We start from the raw sequence: 23,465 nt of genomic DNA on the forward strand, positions 1-23,465 counted from the left end.
TTGTTGGTTAAATTTATGGTCAAAGTTAAAGCACGGGAATAAAGTAAGCACTACATTTTAGAATGGAGAGAGTAGCAAATTGTACATGATAGAGATACATGAGCTAACTTCAGCGATTACAAAATGAAGTCTAAAAGAAACGAGCAAATCTTCGAGATCTTCAAGCTCTTTCTTCTTTCATGACACCTTATACTTTTCTAAAGACAACCATGAAAAAAATAACAAATGTATCAAACCATAAGGGTTCTTCCATAGTTTTAATTTGAGCCACAATGCAGGATGCGAGGCACACACACAGCTATTAAAATAATCAAACCAACATCGTAACAAAGGTATCAAACCATAAGGGAGGGTTCTTCCATAGTTTTAATTTGAGCCGCAATGCCAAATGCGATGCACACACGCAGCTATTAAAATAATCAACCAACATTGCAGAATATGCTAGTAACGTGTTCAATGCAAATGAGAATCGAACAGATGTGTAAAAAAACGATGGTCTTTCATAGATGATTGGTATTTACCCTTGCACGTAGAAAGTACATGGGGAGAGGCCATTGACACATGTGGCAACCGGCCAATCAGGGAAGGATACTTACGCTACATGTGTGGTAAGAAATCAGAAGCTCCCGGACCAGTTAACGTTGTCCTACAACGTGCCTATATACGCATGCAGTATCATCACGAATATATGAACAATCACTTCGGAAAATAAAGGATCCCCAACTAACCACGTTGGGGTCGACTTCAGATGTCAAAACCAAAAGCCTCTGGATATCACAGGTTAAAAATCAACCGCACACCAATCAGCCTTAAATAGCTGAATCAAGCCATAGTTACACCATATGATTTAACAGCCCAATAAAACCTCACTTTCCACCAAGAACCACAAAGCTATTGCCAAGCAACATTACCTACATCATTTCTGTAATAATAATACCAAAACTATATAGAAAGCATACATAGTTCTTAAGGCAAAAGTATCCATGTGCGAGATCTGAGGGTTAGCCACACCACCTATAGCACCTCTATACAAGGCCAATCAGCAGGCGTCTTCATGATACCATGGAGGCAGGCGATAGCTGCCCACCCTTACTCAGATGGCAGCACATATTCACATTGTACCACTACAAGCCCCATTTGCCTTCTATACAGGTGAATAAGGGTGTAGCATCGACACCCTTTTTCTTAATGCACAAGTGACGACCTGTTGTTGTAAGCCCCATCGCAAAATTGCCACGGTAAGTAAGGAGATACATCTCACTCCTTGTGCTCCTTAGCAACGGTGTCCAGCGATAGCCATAGCCAATCTTGTACAAGCCTGACCCAATAAACATCCAATGTGTCAAAATATGCTTGTCCTCTTTGATTGCAACCGATGTCTAGTCCCAAACACTTCTGCGTAGTACTGCAGCAAGGCATAACCAAGATGCCACGGGCCAAGGGGATGCAATTCATGAAACTTCCAAAACTTAATAATGTGGCTTCAGCCTTACGTGACAAGCTTTCTTGATCACTGCGGTGGGGGCTGAAGAGACTGAGGTTGAGTGTTATAGTGAGCATATGACTGAGAGTACATAGGATTCATCATGCTCTGCAAACCATTATGTTAGCTCCAGTTACAACAAATTTTCATCAAGTCAAAGAAAACATTTAGCACGTGAAAATAGATAGATAAACCACCTGTGACTGAAGATGGCCAGAAGCACCCATCCCATAATGCATCTGAGAAGATTCATCTTGTGATGGGTCGTTGTATCCCGCTTGCGTAAACATTCCATGTGAACCATGGGCCATATGATCCTGGATCATACAAAACAGGCTTAGCGCAGAGAGATTAACATGTGCAGGGAAAGGAATCAAGAGAAAATTTATTAGATGTAATGTAATTGTTACCAAAAGCAAACCACAGACCTGAGATACAATGTCATTTGTTACACCCATATGGGGGTATCCTGGATGTGCACTTTGGTTCAAATAATTCCCAGGATATCCAGATTGGGGCCCTTGTGTATATTCAACAGCATAACCTCCTTGAGAAGCCTGTGTATGACAGTTATTTTACTTTTAGAAGTCCCTTCCCAAACTAATAATGAACTACTACTCCATCCAGAAATGTGAGCAGTATTTTCTTTGGTAAAGAAAAGGCTTTGACTAACAATTACTCAAGTAATATTCGACCTACATGATACGAAATCACCACCACAGATAAGTACTCTAATTTTTATACTACTGCCAATTATTCCATGTCATGTATATATTGGACAAGCCCTTGTCTTACTAAACAAAATATGCCTTGTATATTTGGGTGGGTGGAGTAATACTGTTTACAAATTACAACGCTAGGTCTGTTTACACAAATAACAAATTACAGAGCTATCTGAAAATAATATTGATCCAAAAACAGCAGAAAAGTCAGCAGACAAATGGGATTACCTGAGTAGAAAAATCTGCAATGTTGTATGCCACGTGAGATCCTTGGCTCTTGAAATCATCTCCAAAGAAGTCCTAGCAGCCAACAAAATAAAATTCAGTCAAAGGGGAGAACGGTAAGATAGTGGTGCACGTGCCTTTTATTGCTTGTACCTGAGACATCCCACCAACAGGAAACCCGTCACGGAATGTTTGACTAAGACCTTGGACAGGCATCTATTTCAGAAATGCAAATGTTAATGTAGAAGTACTGTTACTTTATGCAATAAAAGGAAAAATGAACAAACCTGTGTCATCAGTCCAGATTGGGACATCAGGCCTCCACCAGAAGGCTGACTGCTCGGATCACCAGCAAAGTTAAAAGTTGGGCCCACACTTCCCATAGCTTGCTGAGAGTTCTGCTGATGGGCAGCAAGGTGACCACCAATAGGGCCACCGGTATTTGCACGAGGAGCCCCAAAGTTCCTATTAACAGGTTGAGGCGCCGCCGGAACAGCTCCAATGGGTCCATGCAGGGATCCCCGGGTTGGAATTGCATAGGGTTGAGAATGTGGAGACCCAGGAAATGGAGGATAAGGCATGCGAGGTAAAGGATAGCCTGATGGGTGCACACCAGGTTTGTGAGCCCCATTTGGTGGCCCAAATGGAACAAATGGGTGTCCTGATTTGGTGGAAAGAAGGATGTATTAAGGGTGATAATAAAGAACCATTGTCAACAAAAATGGAAATACAGGTCATTAAATTATAACTGCACAGACCTTTTCCCCTACCACTTCTCTTATCTACTGAGCCTACAGTGCCAAAGGCAGATCCCTGCATAACACCTTGACCACCACCCAGGTACAGTCTTCGATCATTGTAGATCTACTCATAAAAATAAAAGTGAGAAACTAGTAAAAGGAAAATAACAAAGAGAATGCTTTTCCAATAGGTATCTGGAAGAGGCAATGCACGTATTCACCTTTTTTGGTTTCTGAAATTGCACCATACTCTGCTTCAAATTGTTCAAAGGTCCTTCTACCAAGCACTCATGCTCCTAAACACATAGAAGTTATACATTATAAATAAAATAATTCAAACCACAATAGTTCATAATCAGTAGCGGAGCTTGACTGGATATAAAGGAGGGGCCAACATTACGTAATGTAGAGATTTATATGTATAAAAGCTACTCCATCTGTAAAGAAATGTAAGAGCGTAGTAGTGATCTACACGCTCTTATATTTATTTACAGGGGGAGCACAAGTTTGACCACATATTTGACTAGCAAAATGTTAATGCATGTCACCAAAAATTATGTTGTTGGAATCGTATTTGAATGTAGATTCCAATTATATATTTTTTGCTACGTATAACTTATATTTTATTAGTTAAAATCATGGTCAAAATATGACCCAAAATACAAGGAGGACTAGTAAACCAGGAGAGGCAGTAGTAATTCTTAACTTGAGAATTACAATAACATGAATTCTCATTTGTCCTCACGTAGCTCCGCCACTGTTAGTAATGCTCCTTGTTTTACTTGTAGCCAGATTACGTAATGTAGAGATTTATATGTATAAAAGCTACTCCGTCTGTAAAGAAATGTAAGAGCGTAGTAGTGATCTACACGCTCTTATATTTATTTACAGGGGGAGCACAAGTTTGACCACATATTTGACTAGCAAAATGTTAATGCATGTCACCAAAAATTATGTTGTTGGAATCGTATTTGAATGTAGATTCTAATTATATATTTTTTGCTATGTATAACTTATATTTTATTAGTTAAAATCATGGTCAAAATATGACCCAAAATACAAGGAGGACTAGTAAACCAGGACAGAGGCAGTAGTAATTCTTAACTTGAGAATTACGATAACATGAATTCTCATTTGTCCTCACATAGCTCCGCCACTGTTAGTAATGCTCCTCGTTTTACTTGTAGCCAGATTATGCATATGTCATTTCCTTTGATACTCCCTCCGTCCGGAAATACTTGTCCTAGAAATGGATAAAATGGATGTATCTATAACTAAAGTAAGTCTAGATACAGCCATTTCTAGGACAAGTATTTTCGGACGGAGGGAGTATTTATCTTCCAGCACAAATTCATATCACAGAAACTACTATGGCACACACAGGCACACAATACACCCCCTAGGAATTTTAATATACAATGAAAGATAACCGAACCAAGCTATAAAGTTTTATAGAGTTTTGATGTGTAAAAGTCTCACCAAAAGGGCAGCAACAAACTAATAAAATACTAATCATTTGCAGCTTAAAGTAAGCATTGGTATGTATCAACGGAAAGTTGTACCTTGTAATGTGTCAACAAACTATTCCAAAGAGGCTGCTTGCTTAGAACTTTAGGGTTCCCAAGAACGACTATACCATACCTAGCACGAGTTAATGCAACATTTAACCTGCGTGGATCATTAAGAAAGCCGATACCCTGAAAAAAACGTCAAAAGCAATATGCATCATCAGTTAAACGATTCGGCGTACAACAGTTGCTCATCAAGCACTAACAGCCAAGGAACACAACAATAATTCACAAAGAATCATGGCTCAGTTTATATCAATAAACGCAATATATGAAGAAACATAAATGCATAGATAATATTCAAAGATATATAACTTAACTACACACAAAGCAAATGCCAATTTACAATTGATATGGCCAGATAATAATTAAATAATCCAGCACTAAAAACATATTGTATCACACACAAAATATCTATGGCGATAAACTCTAGGTTGCATGTACCAATCTACAAATTGATATGACCAGATAACAATTAAATAATCCAGCACTAAAAACATATTGTATCACACACAAAATATCTATAGCGATAAACTCTAGATTGCATGTACCATATGCTGTGCATATAAATATAAATTACTACTGTATAATGCAAGAAACACACAGCCAACAAAATGATGGGCTCAATATAATAAAAAAAGAAAACACACCTGGTGTTCATTGCTTCTAACACAAGACAGAATAATGTAATCTTTCTCTCTTCCCTGGAAGGAGTCGACACTTGCCACCTGAATAACATTATGCATATTATAGCACAAATATTTCTGGAAAGGTAAGGTTAATTTCGTTTGCTAAAGAAAAGGCTTTGACCAACAACTAAGGCCCAGTTCTTTTCACTCGATTCTGGACAATCTGGGTCTGAATAATCAAAAGCTTAAAAGAACTCGATTTGATTGTCTAAATCATCTGAGAATCGCTAGAATAGGTAGTGCAATCCAAAATCGTCTGGAGACCTCACTTCTGGCTATTATGAACCCTCCCACAAAACAAACGGTTCGATTTAAGATAGTACCCCTGTTTGAGAGGCAAATTACGAGAGAACTGCCACTGGTGGCCAGCCGCGCCCAGGAAAACGAGTCACACTCGCACGACTTGTCCCTCTCCTTCGCTTGATCCCCCACCTCCCCGCTCGCGCTCGCAATAGGGTTACAGGGCCGCCGCCGCCTAGCCGCCCGACAGCCCGCCCCGGCCGCTCCTCCGCCCCGACTGCTCACCTCCAGGCCCACAGCCGCTGCTCCGCCCGATGCCGCCTCCACCAGATCCGCCTCCGCCGGACGGGGCCACTCCGGAGTTCGGTCGGGCCATCGCCTCAGGTGAGCTCTCCTCTCCTCTTTGTCTTCTCTCCTCTCTGTCTTCTCTGTTCCTAGTTCGCACAGAAATTGATGGATGGATGGATGGATGGACTGGTGAATGGATGTGTTCATCTCTATAGAATTTGTCATGTCATTCAATCTCTGTACATAGAAAAAACAATGGATCGGTAGATGGATGTATTTGTCTGTACAGAGACTTAATCGGTCGATAGATGGATCATATGTGCAACCCCCATTGCCATTTACGGGCGCCAACGCACTACCACCAGAAGATGATGTACCATGGCCGCAACACGTGAGGCTATTGCTATCAGTCTTGTACCATGAAATCAGTCAATCTATTTGTAGTGGAACTTCTTTTGTGGCAAAGGAAACGTGGAAACCTTCTTTATTGTAATATTTATCAATCTAAGATATTCATAAATCTTATTCATGCTCATATTTGACGATAAATTGTTTGAAACTTCTAAGTGTTAGCAATTCAACACAAAGTTTCTGTTCAGGGGCATTATAGACATTTCAACATACAACTCGTTCCATAATCTCAGACCACAATCTCAGGAAAGTACTAGCAGCTGATTCTGGGGGAAGTTTCCCAAAAGCTGATTCTGGAGAATCAAAAGTTAAAAAGAACTGCGCCCAATAATCCATTAATATTTGATTTGCGACACAAAACACCATGAACATAAAAGTACTTTAAAATTGAAATATATGAACATTTCATCTGAGGCCATGCATATTACATATCAATATTACCAATCGATGACTGAAGCCTCATCTTAACAAAACAAAATGCACCTTATATTTACAAGTATAGTCTACAGTTTTATGGTTTACCTCAATTTCCTTGTAAAGCTGTTGGCGAAGAGAGCCATTCCTTGACATATAATTTACTATATACGCCCTCTGCCCTTCATAAGGTGTGATAACTCCGATCTGCATATTAAAGATCCATGAGGTACAAATCCAGTTTCGAAATAATTAGTGATGTCTTCTCATACAGAAGGGGCTAGTGCAGAACTTCTAAATGATCATAAGAATAAAGTTCAGGAGATTCTTGGAACCTAACTCGACCCATTGATGTCTTGTTAGATCTTGTATTGGAACCTGGGCCGTTCATAGTTTTCTTCTTTTTTGTGTAATCTGTTATGGTTATCCTTTATCATGCAGGAATCATTGCAAGCATGTACACACAAATTGGGCCCAGCAAAATGCATGGGCATATATGTGTCAGGTACTGCATGTGTGTGAAAAGCTATAGCTAGGAGCCTAAGATCCACTCTGGAATAAAGAAAACAAACAACGAAAGGAAATAGGCTGCTTTCTTTTCCACTGGTTTTTGCTCTTCTACTCCAACTCAACCTGACACTCATCTAAATCCACTGGGCCAGCGATAGCAGATTTCATAGGCTGCCACCAAAAAATAATATCCATACTAGCTGGTTGCTTTACACCCCGTTTTCCCCTTCTATCAAGCACTCTAATGTTCTATTCTAAGATCCAGGTCTGCTTCTCAATGACAACGCTGGAAGATGCATGAACGACTTAGAAGGGAGAGAGCAGCAGCAGCTTGTCAAGTTCGTCCCATTTGAAGACAACGAGCAAGGGTGGGTGCTAGCCTTATGGCAGGAGGCATGTCAACCAAAGCACGGTGCGGGTCCAGGAATTAGAGAAAATTGTACCGCATGCTATGCCATACACCTTAACAGGTTAATTCCCTGCAAACCTCACACATTGGAACATGTCCCAGTGCTATCGGCTTTGAAATCGACACCATCCATTAGTGGAGCAGTGGCTCCCTGGTTTTGAAAGAACGTCCTTATGATAGTAATCATTTTTACTCAGTACATACCTGGCTTGGCACAACACCACTTCTTAAGAATGTAGTTACAATTTTCTCTACATTTGCAGCTTCAGTCCTATTGAGGTAAGATGTCCCACTAGCACTTATCTCTTCTACTCCCATCTATAGAAAATCAGTTCAAATCAGTATATATAGGCCTTTTCCATAAATAAAAATGCAATCAATTTTCCAAAAAAGTACCTGCACATAGAAGAACATCGGTCGATTTGGAACAGGCCAAGGAAAGTCAATTCCAGATGACTGTCTCTCATTTGCGGTTACCCCATTTTGCAGTGTGCCTTCATAAAAACAGTTGGATGGAAATTCTGAAAGACAAGGGTGCATTCTATATTGGACCTGTAAAATCAGGGTTATCAAGTTAATAGTATTAGCTTTAAACTGAAACAAGTATAGTTTTAAACGAAATATTTCAGCTTTTGACTGCAAAGTTGTAATAATTGTATTAGCTTTCAACTGAAATAAGTCCACTATCTCGAGAACAAATTATTGTCAAAGAATAGTAACAGTCAATCATTGCAATATCATATTTTAAACTCAGATATCACTTGTTTGATTTAATAGCTGATATCCTGCGGCAAAATAGGTACAGTTGTACAGACTTCTGTTCATCATAGAACTTATTTCTACTCAATTTGATGTCCAAAATAACAAAAGGGGTGGTAGGAAATATCTGTGTGAAGTTCAAGAAAATAAGGATGGATATAGTACATGAAGTAACATGTAATATGGAGGTTCCTTCACAAAAGGTAAATACTATTTCCTGTGCATCAAACAACATAAAGATCTATTAAAATAATATAATGTACTCCCTCCCTTTTTAAATATAAGCCTTTTTAGAGATTCCAATATGGACTACATACGGATGTATATAGACGTAGTTGTAGTTTAGAGTGTCGATCCACTCATTTTGCTCCATATGTAGTCCTTGTTGGAATCTCTAAAAAGCCTTATATTTAGGAACGGAGGGAGTACAAGGTAGCAGCTTAGGAGTGTTATGAGTTATATGTAATAAACTACTCCCTCCGTCCCTAAATATAAGTCCTTTTAGAGATTTCAATATGGACTACATACGGATGTAATATAGACTCACTCATTTTGCTCCGTATGTAGTCTATATTTGAATCTCTAAAAAGACTTATAGTTAGGAATGGAGAGAGTAATACACATAGACATAATATGTGAAGGAGATCCAGGCTAAAAACAGGGCATCCGGGCGCACATAACTCCCGCTTGCGCAGGGTCCAGGGAAGGGCCCGACCACTTAGGGTCTATTGTACACAGCCTTTCCATACATTTCTGCAAGAAGCTGTTTCCAGGACTTGAACACGTGACCGCATGTCAGAAGGCAACAGGTTTACCGCTGCGCCAAGGCTACCCTTTGACCCACGCTAAAAGAGTATAAAATATCTTTAGAAAAGAAACATACCGTGAGAAGTACCGACATAGTTATAATACTCCCCCCGTCCGAAAAAGCTTTTTCGGATGGAGGGAGTATTATTAATCTCGAAACTTACACAGTTCTGGTAATCAATCTAGAATGAACCGGCGAGTTACGGAAAGCATAGTAGTAACAACATGATGATACTGCTAGACACGAAAAGGCAACCGTTACCTGTAGCCTGAATGGCTTGACTCCAAGGATAACAAGGCGCTCAAAGAGAGATTGTGCTAATCCTGCTCGCGCTGCCTTTTTGCACATGATGACTGGACCCAGTTGGCAATGATCTCCAACAAGAACAACCTGAATAGCTCAAAAGCATAAATAAATATAATCATGTTAACCTAAATGAGATCATTGATTACATCTTCACCTGCTTAACACCAAGAACCAATGGAATAAGACATTCTGGCTCTGTCGCCTGTGTAGACTCATCGATAAGAACCTGTCAATAACAATTTCCATTGCTTCAGGATACAATATAGAAAAAATATGAACACTGCTAACCTAAAGACTAGAGGGTAGAAATCATTACCTGGCGAAAACGGAAGTTTGACAAACGAGGGTCTCCAGCACCAACACAGGTGCAGCAAATCACATCAGCACTTTGTAATATCTCTCTTTCAGTGGCTCGTTTTAGTGCCTTGTACTTTTTCTCATCACTGCTCGACAATTCTCCTGTGGAAATATAACACAGCACATCAGTTCCCAGCCAACCAACTGAGTCATACCGAGTCTCTTCAAAGAAAATGTTCAATGAAAGCATCACGCTTGGTGAGAGACTGAGTGGATAAAACACCTTGCTCGTCTTTTAGTTGCTGTAGCTTATGCATTTCGCTCTTCTCGGAATTATCGAGATGCCGAACCTGCATGATTGCAAAAACCCATGATTAACGTTCACACAAAAATGGTTATTTTGGATGCAAGCGACTAGATAGGAGTCAAGAGTGTACCTGATAATGAAGTGTAAGATGCTCAACAGGTGAAGAAACTGCTTCTCTAGATTTCGCACAAAGTCTAACAACCTGCAGCAAGTAGAGTATTCAACTAAGGTTATTCGTTGAAAGGATAAACCACAAATAATAACTCATTAATTGCAGTGTGTAGTTCATTGCGGAAAAAAATATCTCGTCAATTCTTGCAATCAGTTGAAGGCCCTGTTTGGATCCATGGGTTAGAGTTAGTTTGAGGTAGTTTGGCTCAGATCTATGTTTTTAAGGCGTCCGTAAGGTGACGCCTAGGCGTCGAGGCGCCCCCCCAGCGCTTTGCAATATGCCCGCTTTAGGCGCCTAGGCGTCGCCTAGGCGTCGAGGCGCCCCCCCAGCGCCTTAAAGCAAAGCGTCGCCTTAAAAACATAGGCTCAGATAGCCCTAAAGTATCCAAACATGAGGGCTAGTTTGAGGTAGTTTGGCTCAGATAGCCCTAAAGTATCCAAACATGAGGGCTACTTTGAGCTAGTTGCATCTAACCCATCCAAAAAAAACTATCCCACCCAAAAGGTGCTAATTGGAGCTAGTTCTCCTAGTGCATTTATTGTCAATCTAACCCTGTCATCCAAACACCTTTTTGGCTAGAGTTAGTTCAGGGTTAGTCATGGTTAGAAACTAACTCTAACCTCTAGCTAAGTGAGTATCCAAACAGGGCCGAAGCATATGAGAGGTAACTAAACAGTAACAGTTGCAGTACACGGCAGATGCCATGCTCAATTGATTGCTGACGAGTTGAAAAGGTACAGTTGGAAACGGTAGATAATCAACATAAACAGTAAATTCATCATTCACCTTGAGACCTGTTGAGCTTATCTTCTCTGCCAACTGATCAACAGCAACATTACTTGGTGCACATACAAGGACCTAAGATTTCAAACAAGAGAGAAGGGGTCAAACAATACTTCCAAGCTATAACAACACATCAAGTGTACACCATGCAGTTCTATACCTGCCCTTGGCCTTGTTTTGCCATGTGGTACACAATTGCAGCTGATGTAACAGTTTTCCCAGTGCCAGGTGGACCTTGAATCAAACTAACGGGCTTCTGGAGAACACTTTTAACTGCCAAGACCTGAATACATACAGCACCAGATCAAGAACAAAACAAATATAATTGTTTAAATCATTTGACCACTATTGTGTGTAATATGAAAGTGAGATATTATAAAGAATTGTTGTGGAACAGTTTTTCATAAAAACTCTATATACTTAACCAATCAAAATAATTTTCTATTACTTAGTGGTCAAGATAGAAAAGTTTGCTCGCACACTTTCTTAGAACAGCTTCTATTTTGGGACAGAGGGAGAACATAAGGACCCCACTGACACATCCTAGAACAAGAAGACAGCATACAAATCTTAACCACAGAAGTGCGTTGATAAAGGATGCACTAATCAGAAGTAGCCTGAGAGGTCGCATATTGTTCAACTAAAAATTACTTCGTATTAACACACTAATACATCAGGGTACCTGGGAAGCATTTAATTCTGGAAGTCCTGGCGCACCGAAGCGTCTCGGTAGTGTATTGCGTATTATCTGATGCTCAACTTCATGCCCCAAAAGGTGATGATATATGTACCTGCGTTGAGTGAACACCAAAAGTTGAGAATTCGCTGAAGGTGACGTCACATGACTAAGACATGCTTTATGAAGAATTTAATTAATTGAAGTTCTAGGTTTGCCCGAAGTCAAACTTAACATGACTAAGACATGCTTTATGAAGAATTTAATTAATTGAAGTTCTAGGTTTGCCCGAAGTCAAACTTCTTTAAGTTTGACCAAGCCTATAGGAAAATGTGGTAGGACAAAACTAGTGTTGTAGATATATATAGTACAAAAATATACTTTATAACGAAAGAATCTGATAAATCTAATTTAGTGTTGTAGATATTGATACTTTTTTCTCTAGACTTGATCAAGCTTAAATAAACGTGACTTAGGACAAAATAGAACTCAATTACTTTGGAATGGAAGGAATATGCTGCAAATCATTGTGAATAAACAAACAATACAAATACACAACTTACAGAAGAAAACATTCTAAAGACTAAATCCCCTCCCTTCAACCACATATCCAAATAAGAAGAGGTAAGTACTCCCTCCGTCCGGAAATACTTGTCATCAAAATGAATAAAAGGGGATGTATCTAGACATATTTTACTTATAGATACATCTCTTTTTATCCATTTTGATGACAAGTATTTTCGGACGGAGGGAGTAGTAAGTAGAACTAAAACAAAGAATCAATGGATTCATAATTACCTCCTACTTGTACTCTTTTACAATGTTGGTTAAATGAGGATCAAATGTGTTGGCCTTATTTTCCGGAAGGTTGGAGCCTTGAGGATTAGAAATATGGCTATAGCTTTACAATACCTATTTTGCATTAACTGCAACTCCCTAATAATTATGAAATAACTTCGAGAGCAACTGAAGTACTTGTGGGTTTCATATTGCTTCCCCTTCAACTCATAATCACAACAGAAAACAGACACAAATAAGCATGCCTGCACGCCCAAGACGCAAAAATATTATTAGCAATCCATAGAACTTACCCACTGACACTTGTCTCATCTACAGCAAAAGTCTTCATTGCCCCTTGCATCCTATCAAAGCTAGTACTCTTCCAAACAAAATCCACACTAAACCCATTGTTCAGTTCAACAGGCACTCCCTGAAATCCAGAAAGGTTGAGGGTGAAAACTATACAATAGTGAGCGTATGTTTTAAGGAAACAAGAATGAACTGCTTCCTCATACCTGACTAGCACGAAGCTCAAGTGCTACCTCCTCTTGTGCAGTGAGTTTAATCTGTAGGGAGAATGTGCTTAGCATGAGTGCCAGCATAGAAGCGACACAGTGAGGTTACCATACGGCTAACAATCAGCATGTTTTTAGCACACATACCACGTGCCCCACAGATTGCCATGCAGGGTGTGAAGTACCACCAGAATATCTCAGACGTAGCTCATCTCCAGGGACAAGTCTCAATTCATTATCTTCCTATAAAATGAGAAATCGATTACCTAAGATTAACTGGTATTGTGAGGTAAACAAGTGCAGTAAAAAATTGACACTGAGAATCAGAAAAAACTACGATAAGATGTATTTTAGTTCCCAAACTAACCTTTGGAAAGACAAAATAGGCAACACGCTTCTTGTTCAGTCCAATGTCCCACCTCACAGTTACACTGTCCTTGCTCTGTGACTCTTTCATCATCTACAGCAAAACAACAAGAGGAAACAAATAAAATAAATCAATTCCCTCGGCAATGTGTGGCAGGGTTCCTCTCAATCCCAAATAAAAAACAAGCACATTAAAAATATTGTCAAAATACAATACCTTGTCGTAATCAGCCTCAAGCTTTATCAGCGGAGCAAAAACATTTTGATACTGGCACAAACAATAAAGGCATTCTAGTTAGAGTGCTAGTTAACACAAGAAGATTTAACATATAACTGAACACACTATGATATCTGAAATAAGTTCAAGGAACAAATGCCCGCAGACAATTTCAAAACCTGGTAAGCATCTTCATACTTCAAAACCACCGGCTGGGGTTCATCATCTACACCAGGTTTTTCAAGATCTTCAAGAGAGGCATCAGGATTTGTTTTCCAGAGCTCTTCCACTTTGTTAATTTGCTGGGCACTAATTTGGCGTGCTCTCAACTGCTCCTGTTCTGAGGGAACCTGGAAGACATAAAATTGTTCACTAATCAGTTATCAAGAAGAGAAAATAAGGGTATTTAAACGTGCACCCACCACAAAACAGCATAAAAAGGGGAGAAAAATCTTACCTTGACAAGCCATGATAAGAAACACCTGTCATCAATAAGAGGTGTCCACTGACTGAGATCCCAATTCATATCCTTCAACGCATTAACATTCAAGCAGGGCTCTCTACACAGAAGAACAACAACATTCTCTGCCTTTGCGGAGATAAAACCAAGCAGAAATACATTCCGGCAGCCACAATTGTAGCATTCAAGAATCGTTTCTCCCAGAGGGCTATCCTTGTGAAGGCAGACTTCCTTATGTTTTGCTCTGACCTGCGAAAAAAAGAACCACATGCCTTCAGGTATAATTAATAATTGTAGTCAGTTAGCCAAAATGGCCAACAGTTTCCTTAATAAATATAAAAATAAGTAGAAGCAGTAATGGTCTTGCGAAAAGGAGTTGTCTGCCTATGACTGCCAAATGTTGTTTACCCTGAAGATGTTTATTTAGTGGATGAAGCAAGGGTAATTGATACGATTAGCATAACTATGAACAAAACACAACTGAATCAGAGCTGATTTATGGTAATTAACTAATTATCCAGAGATATGACAGGAGAAAGATATAACATAAATAAGGAATAATGCATCAAACATGCTTGGTATCTTATGTGCTCTATACAGCCAAAAAGGTATATATGAAGAGACCATAAGAAACAATGGCAGCTAAGCATAAAGGAAGATAGTGAAATTTCATGTCATTCTCAGAATCAATTGGTGGCAACTGATAGGTATTGTGGCACAAGTTGTTTAAAAAACACAGTTCAGTCAATAGGCCCATCCCCTGCTTATCATTTGTACAAATTGAAATTATAGCACTAAACATTGTTAAATAATATTTCGGGTATCCTAAAGACAATCTAAACAAAGTATACTGATATTATGAACCACTTGCAAAACAGAACTACACTGCTACCATGATTGGGACAAATATTTAAGGGTGTGTCTAGCTCTCATCTAGATGAGACTTAACCAAGTCACACCTAACTCCTACACCACTTGATTTTGATGAAGATTTGTGCGGGTTTATTATTTTTACTTTTTGTTTGATTACTCAAATGATTTGTAGGAGTTAGATGAGACTCTTTAGCAAATCCGAATATTTAGCATAATATTCATATCATCTTATACAACGTAATAACAAAAGTGAACCCAATAAGGACTCTCGACCTAATTTGGCAACATCATGAAAAACATTGACAAAATACAACTATAAATGCTGTTAACTTACAGGCCAGGTCAGTTTTCTACACTAAAAGACTAACATGATGGAAATGTAACTCACTTTAAACAAATTATCAAGGAGAAACTTAACATGTCCACATGCTACCAAAACTGCCGACACATTCACACCAAAGACCAAACTAATCAAACTAGCGAACTAGCCATAACAGAAGACACCGATGACCGGTCAAGTTCACATATATCGCCTACTAAGCAACTTCCGCTTTCTAATCAAGTAAGATTGCATAATCCTGGCCTAGACTCTGTCTGGTATCAGTATCATCATCTTAGCACCATCAACCAATCCAACACTAAAAACGGTACCTAACAAGAGAATCTTTATGACCCAATGTAACTAATTTCTCAGTAATTTTGTACTTCACAGTCCACTAGCTTAGAATTCGAAACAACCAAATAAAGGGAAGGAACCGCACCAGGTGGTTAACAATGTGGGAGCCAGAGGTGTTCCCTCGCGAGTTACAAAACCACTTGCGGCAGGATGGCACGTTGCAGCGCGCAACGCATGCAGGGTTGTGGATCCCGCAGTACCGGCAGGCGTGCTCCACGAAGTCGCCCTTGCCATAGTCGTACCCGTCATCCCCCGTTCCGGCGCCAGGAGGCTCCTCGAAGCTGAGGGCCGCAACCCCCGCGGCTAGCCCGTCCGCCACCGCCGCCGCCGCCCTTGACTTCGACGCCGACGACCGCGGCGACGGCGAGGATGAAGAGGCCGGCGGGGTCGAGTCCTGCGGCGCGAGATCGGCGTCCGGCAAAGCGTCGGGCGGCAGGGGCGGAGCCGGCCAGGAAGAAGAGGCTGAGGAGGTGACGGGGGCCGGGGGCGGCGGCGCGGATCGCGCGGGCTGGGAGAGCTCCGGGAAGTCGGGGTACTCGAAGTCGTCGCCCTGCGTGTTGAACTCCAGGAAGGTGTATGCGTCCCCGGCGGCGGAGGCGGAGGGGTCGGGCTGCGAGGCCGTCTCGTAGAGGTCGGCGGCCGCAGCCGAGGAAGGCGGCTGCGTCGCCATCAGCAGCTAGGGTTAGGGTTTTGCCGCGGGATGAGGAGGCAGGGAGGGAGACGATGCGAATCGAGAGGGGAGCGATGAGAGAGATGTTGAGGTAGTGGTGGGTTTGATTTGATTTTAACCGTCCGGGGTGGACTCTGATTTTTGGATCGCAGGGGTGCACGAGGGGGGATGGACAGAATTGTATCAAGTATACTGTAACAAAAAGCTTTATATGTTCAACAAAAACGGAAATCCCTTTTGGTGACCGAGCTCCAATGAGGCCTCCAAATTCAAATTTTGAATTTTGATCAAAATTCATATTTTACGTTTCAAAAAATTCTGAAAGAAAAACCATAGATATACATGAAGGAATGACACACATGTGTGTAAATTTTCAGGGCAAAATACGTTGAAATGAGGGTTGTACAAAAAAAACAAATCTGGGGTTGTTTAACACATGATACTATTCATCCTCCCAGACCATTATTTTGTCTTTTTTATACATGTCACAATTCAAGGTATTTCATCATGAATTTTTACACAAATGTGAGTTACATATTTACATACACGCATATTTTTCAGAACTTTTTGAAACACAAAAGTTTGAATTTGAATTTTTTTTAAATAAAGGCCATGGAGCTCGGCCTCCAAAACGCCATTCTCCAACAAAAACTTTTTTTCTCAAAAAAAATAACAACGCGTCCGGACGTGTCCATGAACAGCGGATGAAAACCAGACAAAATTAAAGTAAATTTCATACATATTATATGCAAACCAGACTTATTTAACAAGGTTAACTAAAATTTATTTAAAAAACTAAACTACACGAGGTACCTGACGATGACCTATATGGGCAACTCGCCCCAAATCATCAGCCTTTGTCCGTTTGGCACGAAAGAGACAAACGACACGGCCCAACGCGCGACCGCGTCCGCATATTTCGTCTGTTTGACGTCCGGTCTGCTCCATTTCCGGCGCAAACCTGCGCTAGTTTGCGTCCACACGGACGTCGAACGGACGCGCACCCGCCCGCTCCGTGTCCGCCTCAGGCCCGCTTGGCGGTCGGCCACCTAAATCCCACCGTTCACATTGACTGCGCACGGGCAGGAGGCCCCACCTGGCAGACACTCGGGCTGAGCGGTCGTCGTCCTTAATGTGGAAGTCGTGGACCGGTGGGAGTCCACATTTCCACTCCCGGCGACGTGTGCCTCCTCGAGCCCCGACATCGAAACCCTAGCCTGCCGTCCTCCACCTCCTCCGTCGCCCACCATGGGAAGGCATTGGATCCCCGACCGCAAGGGCAAGCACGACCGCGAGGCCGGGTCCTCCTCCGGCCGTCACTGCCACTCTACTCCTTCACCTCCACCTCCACCTCCACCTCCACCACCCGCCTTCCACATCGCGCCGCCGGCAGCCGGATCTCGCTCGCGGTCGTTGATGGCTCGAGAATTTACGATGTTTCTCATAGTGATTTCCATTTGGTTTCATTGGATTTTTGTTATTCTTCGGATATTTCTAGTGCTAAACTAACAAAAGAGAGGAAAATCTACTTTGGCCTTTAGATGGCAGGAAATATCACATTTGAAAGGAAACCAGAGGAGATTGCTACAAATCAAGCCAAAAAAATTCTGGAATACGCACGAGTGTGCGTATCATATATTAAAGAGAGCGAAGAGGGGTAAAGAACCCCCTCCACGAAGTAGTGTTACAAGCTATATATTACATGCACACACTTCTCCACCACCACTCCACAACACACGACATGTATCCTAGTTACTCCTCGCACTCCCCCACCTAGCTAGCTTGCCGAAGAAGACCTCAAGGTCGCCCTTGATCAGACCCGCCTTGGACCAGCTTTTGCACTCCTTCCCAATAACGATAGCAACATGGCCTAAGGATGGTGTTGCCCTGTTGAACATGATGGCATTTCGATGCTTCCACGGAATCCACATACTAAGAGTGATGATCGTCCTGATATCCTTGTCTGAGTAACTTCCTTTTGCTTTGCTGATGCACCACTCCGCGAGTACGTCTGTATGCATGGGCGTCCAATCTGGCAAGTCAAGGGCCGTGCCAATGGCCACCCAAATATGCCTCGCGAAGACGCACTGAAGGAGGATGTGGTTGATCATTTCTTCCTGCTGACCACATAACGGGCATTTGTCTTGGTGTGGCAGCCCCCTTCTAGCCAGACGATCTGACGTCCAGCAACTACCCTTGATAGCTAGCCAGGAGAAAAACTTGCATTGTAAGGGCGCTCTTGATTTCCACGTGAAACTTGCTGTCGGAGAGACTTCCCTGTCCCAGAACTTGACGACATACGCAGATCTTGTCAAAACCCAACCGTTTTTCTCCCATGTCCATGTGATCGTGTCTATGGCCATGTCATGAAGTTCAACGTCGGCGTCACGATCCCAGATATTAAAAAACTCCACCAATTGCTCTTCATTTAATTCCAATCCGATGGCATGTGCCCAAAAGCCGTCACTTAATGCATCATGGATGGTCTGTGTTTTCCTTATCCTGGCCGGCACACCATCATAAATCAGTGGTGCCAGCTCTTGCACTCGGTACCCTTCCATCCCAAAATAATGAAGATCTCCCGTTTCCAATGGAGCCATAGATTCCTTTGGTACCTTGATCTAAAACTCACACCAGGGGCATGTGGGTCGGCCTGCCGTAACCACGGCCATCTTGCCTGCATTGCATTGTTCAGCCATCCGAGGTTGGGAAGTCCTAGGCCTCCTGCCCATTTGGGGGTGCATACAGTTTCCCACGCTATTGCACAATTTCCACCACTGGCATGGGCCTTGCCGCACCACAAGAAACCCCTGCAGATCTTCATCATGGCCGCAATTTTTTTTGGCGGAAATTCCAGAGCCATCATTGTGTGTATTGGGATCGCAAAAAGGACTGATTGTACCAGGAGGAGGAGGCCACTCTTCGCTAGTGAGGCGGCCCTCCAGGTGGGTAGACGTGTAACTAATTGGTCCACTAGTCCTTGGAGCTGTGATGCTGATTGCTTTCGTATTGTAAGCGGTAGTCCGAGGTAATTGCAAGGGAAAGATCATGTCGGGCATCCCAACGTTGTACTCACCGCCTCCATATCCACACTGGAGTAGCGTACTGGAATGGCCGCGCTCTTCAGTAAGTTTACCTTGAGACCCGAAGCTTATCCAAAGAGGTGCAATATTCTTGAGCAAGACCGCAACTCAATATCATGTGGCTTGATGAAGATCATAACGTTGTTCGCGAACATAGACACCCATTGCTTCAGTCCTTTCCTCGCAAGTGGAAAGGAGACCTCGTGTTGTCGCAAGCTCAAACAACTTCTGTAACGGCTCCATGACCATTATGAATAGCATTAGCGATATTGGGTCACCTTGGCATAGCCCTTTGCAGTTGAAGATCGTCCTTCCTGGCACACCATTTACCAGAACCCTTATGGATGTAGTTCCTGAACGAAATATGCCCTATAGGCAATAATAAAGTTATTATTTATTTTCTTATTTCATGATAGATGTTTATTATTCATGCTAAAAATGTATTAACCAGAAACTTATTACATGTGTGAATACATAGACAAAACATATAGTCCCTAGTATGCCTCTACTTGACTAGCTCGTTAATCAAAGATGGTTATGTTTCCTAACCACAGATATGTGTTGTCATTTGATGAACGGGATCACATCATTAGGAGAATGATGTGATGGACATGACCCATCTCTTAGCTTAGAATTATGATCGTTACAGTTTCATTGCTACTCCTTTCTTCATGACTTATACAAGTTCCTCAAACTATGAGATTATGCAACTCCAGAATACCGGAGGAACACTTTTTGTGCTACCAAACATCACAACGTAAATGGGTGATTATAAAGGTGCTCTACAGGTGTCTCCGAAGGTGTTTGTTGGGTTGGCATAGATCGAGAATAGGATTTGTCACTCTGTGTTTCAGAGAGGTATCTCTGGGCCCTCTCGGTAATTCTCATCACTATAAGCCTTGCAAGCAATGTGACTAATAAGTTAGTTGCGGGATGAAGCATTACAGAATGAGTAAAGAGACTTTCCGGTAACGAGATTGAACTATGTATGATGATCCCGACGATCGAATCTCGGGCAAGTAACATACCGATGACAAAGGGAACAACGTATGTTGTTATGCGGTTTGACCGACAAAGATCTTCGTAGTATATGTAGGAGCCAATATGAGCATCCAGGTTCCACTATTGGTTATTGACCAGTGATGTGTCTCGGTCATGTCTACATAGTTCTCGAACCCGTAGAGTCTGCACGCTTAACGTTCGATGACGATTTGTATTATGAGTTATGTGATTTGATGACCAAAGTTTGTTTGGAGTCTCGGATAAGATCACGGACATGACGAGGAGTCTCGAAATGGTCGAGACGTAAAGATCGATATATTGGAAGGCTATATTCAGACATTAGAAAGGTTCCGAGTGATTCGGGTATTTTTCGGAGTACCGGAGAGTTACGGGAATTCGCCAGGGAAAATAATGGGCCTTAATGGGCCATACGAGAAAGGATAAAAGGGCCTCAAGGGGTGGCCGCCCCCCCCCCCTGGGCTGGTCCGAATTGGACTAGGAGGGGGAGGCGCCCCTCTCCTTCATTCTCCCCTCTTCCTCCTTTCCTCCTTCTCCTACTAGGAATAGGAAAGAGGGGTGGAATCCTACTTGGACTGGTGAGTCCTAGTAGGATTCCCACACCTGGCGCGCCCCCCTTGGGCCGGCCACTTCTTCCCTCCCCTCCTTTATATACGTGTCCAGGGGGCATCCCATAGACACACAAGTTGATCTTTTAGCCGTGTGCGGTGCCCCCTCCATAGTTTTCCACCTCGGTCATATCGTCGTAGTGCTTAGGCGAAGCCCTACGCGGTAACTTCATCATCACCATCACCACGCCGTCATGCTGACGGAACTCTCCCTCGGCCTCAGCTGGATCTAGATTTCCTGGGACGTCACCGAGCTGAACGTGTGCAGATCGCGGAGGTGCCGTGCGTTCGGTACTTGATCGGTTGGATCGCGAAGACGTTCGACTACATCAACCGTGTTACATAATGCTTCCGCTTTCGGTCTACGAGGGTACGTGGACACACTCTCCCCTCTCTTTGCTATGCATCACCTGGATAGATCTTGCGTGATCGTAGAATTTTTTTTAAATTACTATGTTCCCCAACAGTGGCATCCAAGCCAGGTCTATGCGTAGGTGTTATATGCACGAGTAGAACACAAAGAGTTGTGGGCGATAATAGTCATACTGCTCACCACCATGTCATACTTTGATTAGGCGGTATTGTTGGATGAAGCGGCCCGGACCGACATTACATGACCGCGTTCATGAGACTGGTTCTACCGACGTGCTTTTGCACAAAGGAGGCTGGCGGGTGTGTGTTTCTCCAACTTTAGTTGAATCAAGTGTGGCTACGCCCGGTCCTTGTTGAAGGTTAAAACAACACACTTGACGAAAAATCGTTGTGGTTTTGATGCGTAGGTAAGAACGGTTCTTGCTAGAAGCCCGTAGCAGCCACGTAAAACTTGCAACAACAAAGTAGAGGACGTCTAACTTGTTTTTGTAGGGCTTGCTGTGATGTGATATGGTCAAGGCATGATGTGATATAAATTGTTGTATGAGATGATCATGTTTTGTAACAAAGTTATCGGCAACTAGCAAGAGCCATATGGTTGTCGTTTTATTGTATGCAATGCAATCGCCATCTAATTGTTTTACTTTATCACTAAGCGGTAGCGATAGTCGTAGTAACAATAGTTGGCGAGATGACAACGATACTACGATGGAGATCAATGTGTCGCGCCGGTGACGATGGAGATCATGACGATGCTTCGGTGATGGAGATCATGAGCACAAGATGATGGCCATATCATGTCACTTATTTTGATTGCATGTGATGTTTATCTTTTATGCATCTTATTTTGCTTAGTATGGTGGTAGCATTATAAGATGACCCCTTACTAAATTTCAAGGTATACGTGGTCTTCCTGAGTATGCACCGTTGCTACAGTTTGTCGTGCCGAGACACCACGTGATGATCGGGTATGATAAGCTCTACGTTCACATACAACGGGTGCAAGCCAGTTTTGCACACGCAGAATACTCAGGTTGAACTTGACGAGCCTAGCATATGCAGATATGGTCTCGGAACACTGGAGAACTAAAGGTCGAGCGTGAATCATATAGTAGATATGATCAACATAGTGATGTTCACCATTAAAAACTACTCCATCTCACGTGATGATCAAACATGGTTTAGTTGATTTTGATCACATGATCATTTAGATGACTAGAGGGATGTCTATCTAAGTGGGAGTTCTTAAGTAATATGATTAATTGAATTTTAATTTGTCATGAACTTAGTCCTGATAGTATTTTGCAAATTATGTTGTAGATCAATAGCTCGCGTTATAGCTTCCCTATGTTTTTTATATGTTCCTAGAGAAAACTAAGTTGAAAGATGATAGTAGCAATGATGCGGACTGGGTCCGTGATCTGAGGTGTATCCTCATTGCTGCACAGAAGAATTATGTCCTTGATGCACTGCTAGGTGACAAACCTATTACAGGAGCAGATGCAGAATTATGAACGTTTGGCTAGCTCAATATGATGACCACTTGATAGTTTAGTGCACCATGCTTTACGGCTTAGAACTGGGACTTCAAAAACATTTTTGAAACATCACGGAGCATATGAGATGTCCCAAGAGCTGAAATTGGTATTTCAGACTCATGCCCGTGTCAAGAGGTATGAGACCTTTGATAAGTACTTTGCCTAAAAGATGGAGGAGAATTGCTCAACTAGTGAGCATGTTCTCAGAATGCCTAGGTACTACAATCATTGAATCAAGTGGGAGTTAATCTTCCAGATAAGATAGTGATTGACAGAGTTCTCTAGTCACCATCAAGTTACTGGAACTTCGTGATGAACTATAGTATACAAGGGATGACGAAAACGATTCCTGAGCTCTTCGTGATGCTGAAATCAACGAAGGTAGAAATCAAGAAAGAGCATCAAGTGTTGATGATTAAACAAGACCACTAGTTTCAAGAAAAGGGCAAAGGGAAAGAAAGGGAACTTCAAGAAGAATGG

General features: G+C 42.0%; 1 protein-coding gene across 2 annotated transcripts; it reads right to left on the reverse strand.

The window, feature by feature from the left end:
• Window positions 1-749: 749 nt before the first annotated feature.
• LOC119363648 (regulator of nonsense transcripts 1 homolog) lies at window positions 750-16,463 on the reverse strand. 2 transcript variants are annotated; one of them, XM_037629016.1, is made up of 30 exons: window positions 15,780-16,463; window positions 14,143-14,394; window positions 13,865-14,035; window positions 13,686-13,736; window positions 13,470-13,562; window positions 13,250-13,345; window positions 13,103-13,153; window positions 12,899-13,017; window positions 11,814-11,922; window positions 11,292-11,414; window positions 11,135-11,206; window positions 10,307-10,378; window positions 10,153-10,219; window positions 9,889-10,031; window positions 9,727-9,798; window positions 9,528-9,656; window positions 8,096-8,251; window positions 7,904-8,017; window positions 6,889-6,987; window positions 5,389-5,466; window positions 4,733-4,867; window positions 3,392-3,466; window positions 3,189-3,294; window positions 2,718-3,091; window positions 2,584-2,646; window positions 2,434-2,505; window positions 1,912-2,040; window positions 1,681-1,800; window positions 1,494-1,591; window positions 750-1,318 (listed from the first exon to the last, which is right to left on the reverse strand). In XM_037629016.1, exons 1-29 carry the CDS (start codon window positions 16,362-16,364, stop codon window positions 1,511-1,513), a joined length of 3,807 nt encoding a protein of 1,268 aa, XP_037484913.1. In that variant the 5' UTR covers window positions 16,365-16,463; the 3' UTR covers window positions 750-1,318; window positions 1,494-1,510. The 2 variants fall into 2 exon arrangements, with proteins under 2 accessions (XP_037484913.1, XP_037484912.1); XM_037629015.1 differs by having other exon boundaries at window positions 750-1,591.
• Window positions 16,464-23,465: the final 7,002 nt, after the last annotated feature.

The sequence above is a fragment of the Triticum dicoccoides genome, chromosome 2B (genome assembly GCF_002162155.2).
Source record: "Triticum dicoccoides isolate Atlit2015 ecotype Zavitan chromosome 2B, WEW_v2.0, whole genome shotgun sequence".
In the NCBI taxonomy this organism is placed as follows: Eukaryota; Viridiplantae; Streptophyta; class Magnoliopsida; order Poales; family Poaceae; genus Triticum; species Triticum dicoccoides.

Bases quoted from the DNA above. Each gene is read 5' to 3' on its own strand.
- LOC119363648 (XM_037629016.1), bottom strand. From the start codon at position 16,364: ATGGCGACGCAGCCGCCTTCCTCGGCTGCGGCCGCCGACCTCTACGAG. The intron at 13,737-13,864 runs GTTTTGAAATTG...TGTTTGTGCCAG, and splicing joins AGTATGAAGATGCTTACCAG to TATCAAAATGTTTTTGCTCC. The intron at 5,467-6,888 runs GTAAACCATAAA...AATGTTATTCAG, and splicing joins AGCTTTACAAGGAAATTGAG to GTGGCAAGTGTCGACTCCTT.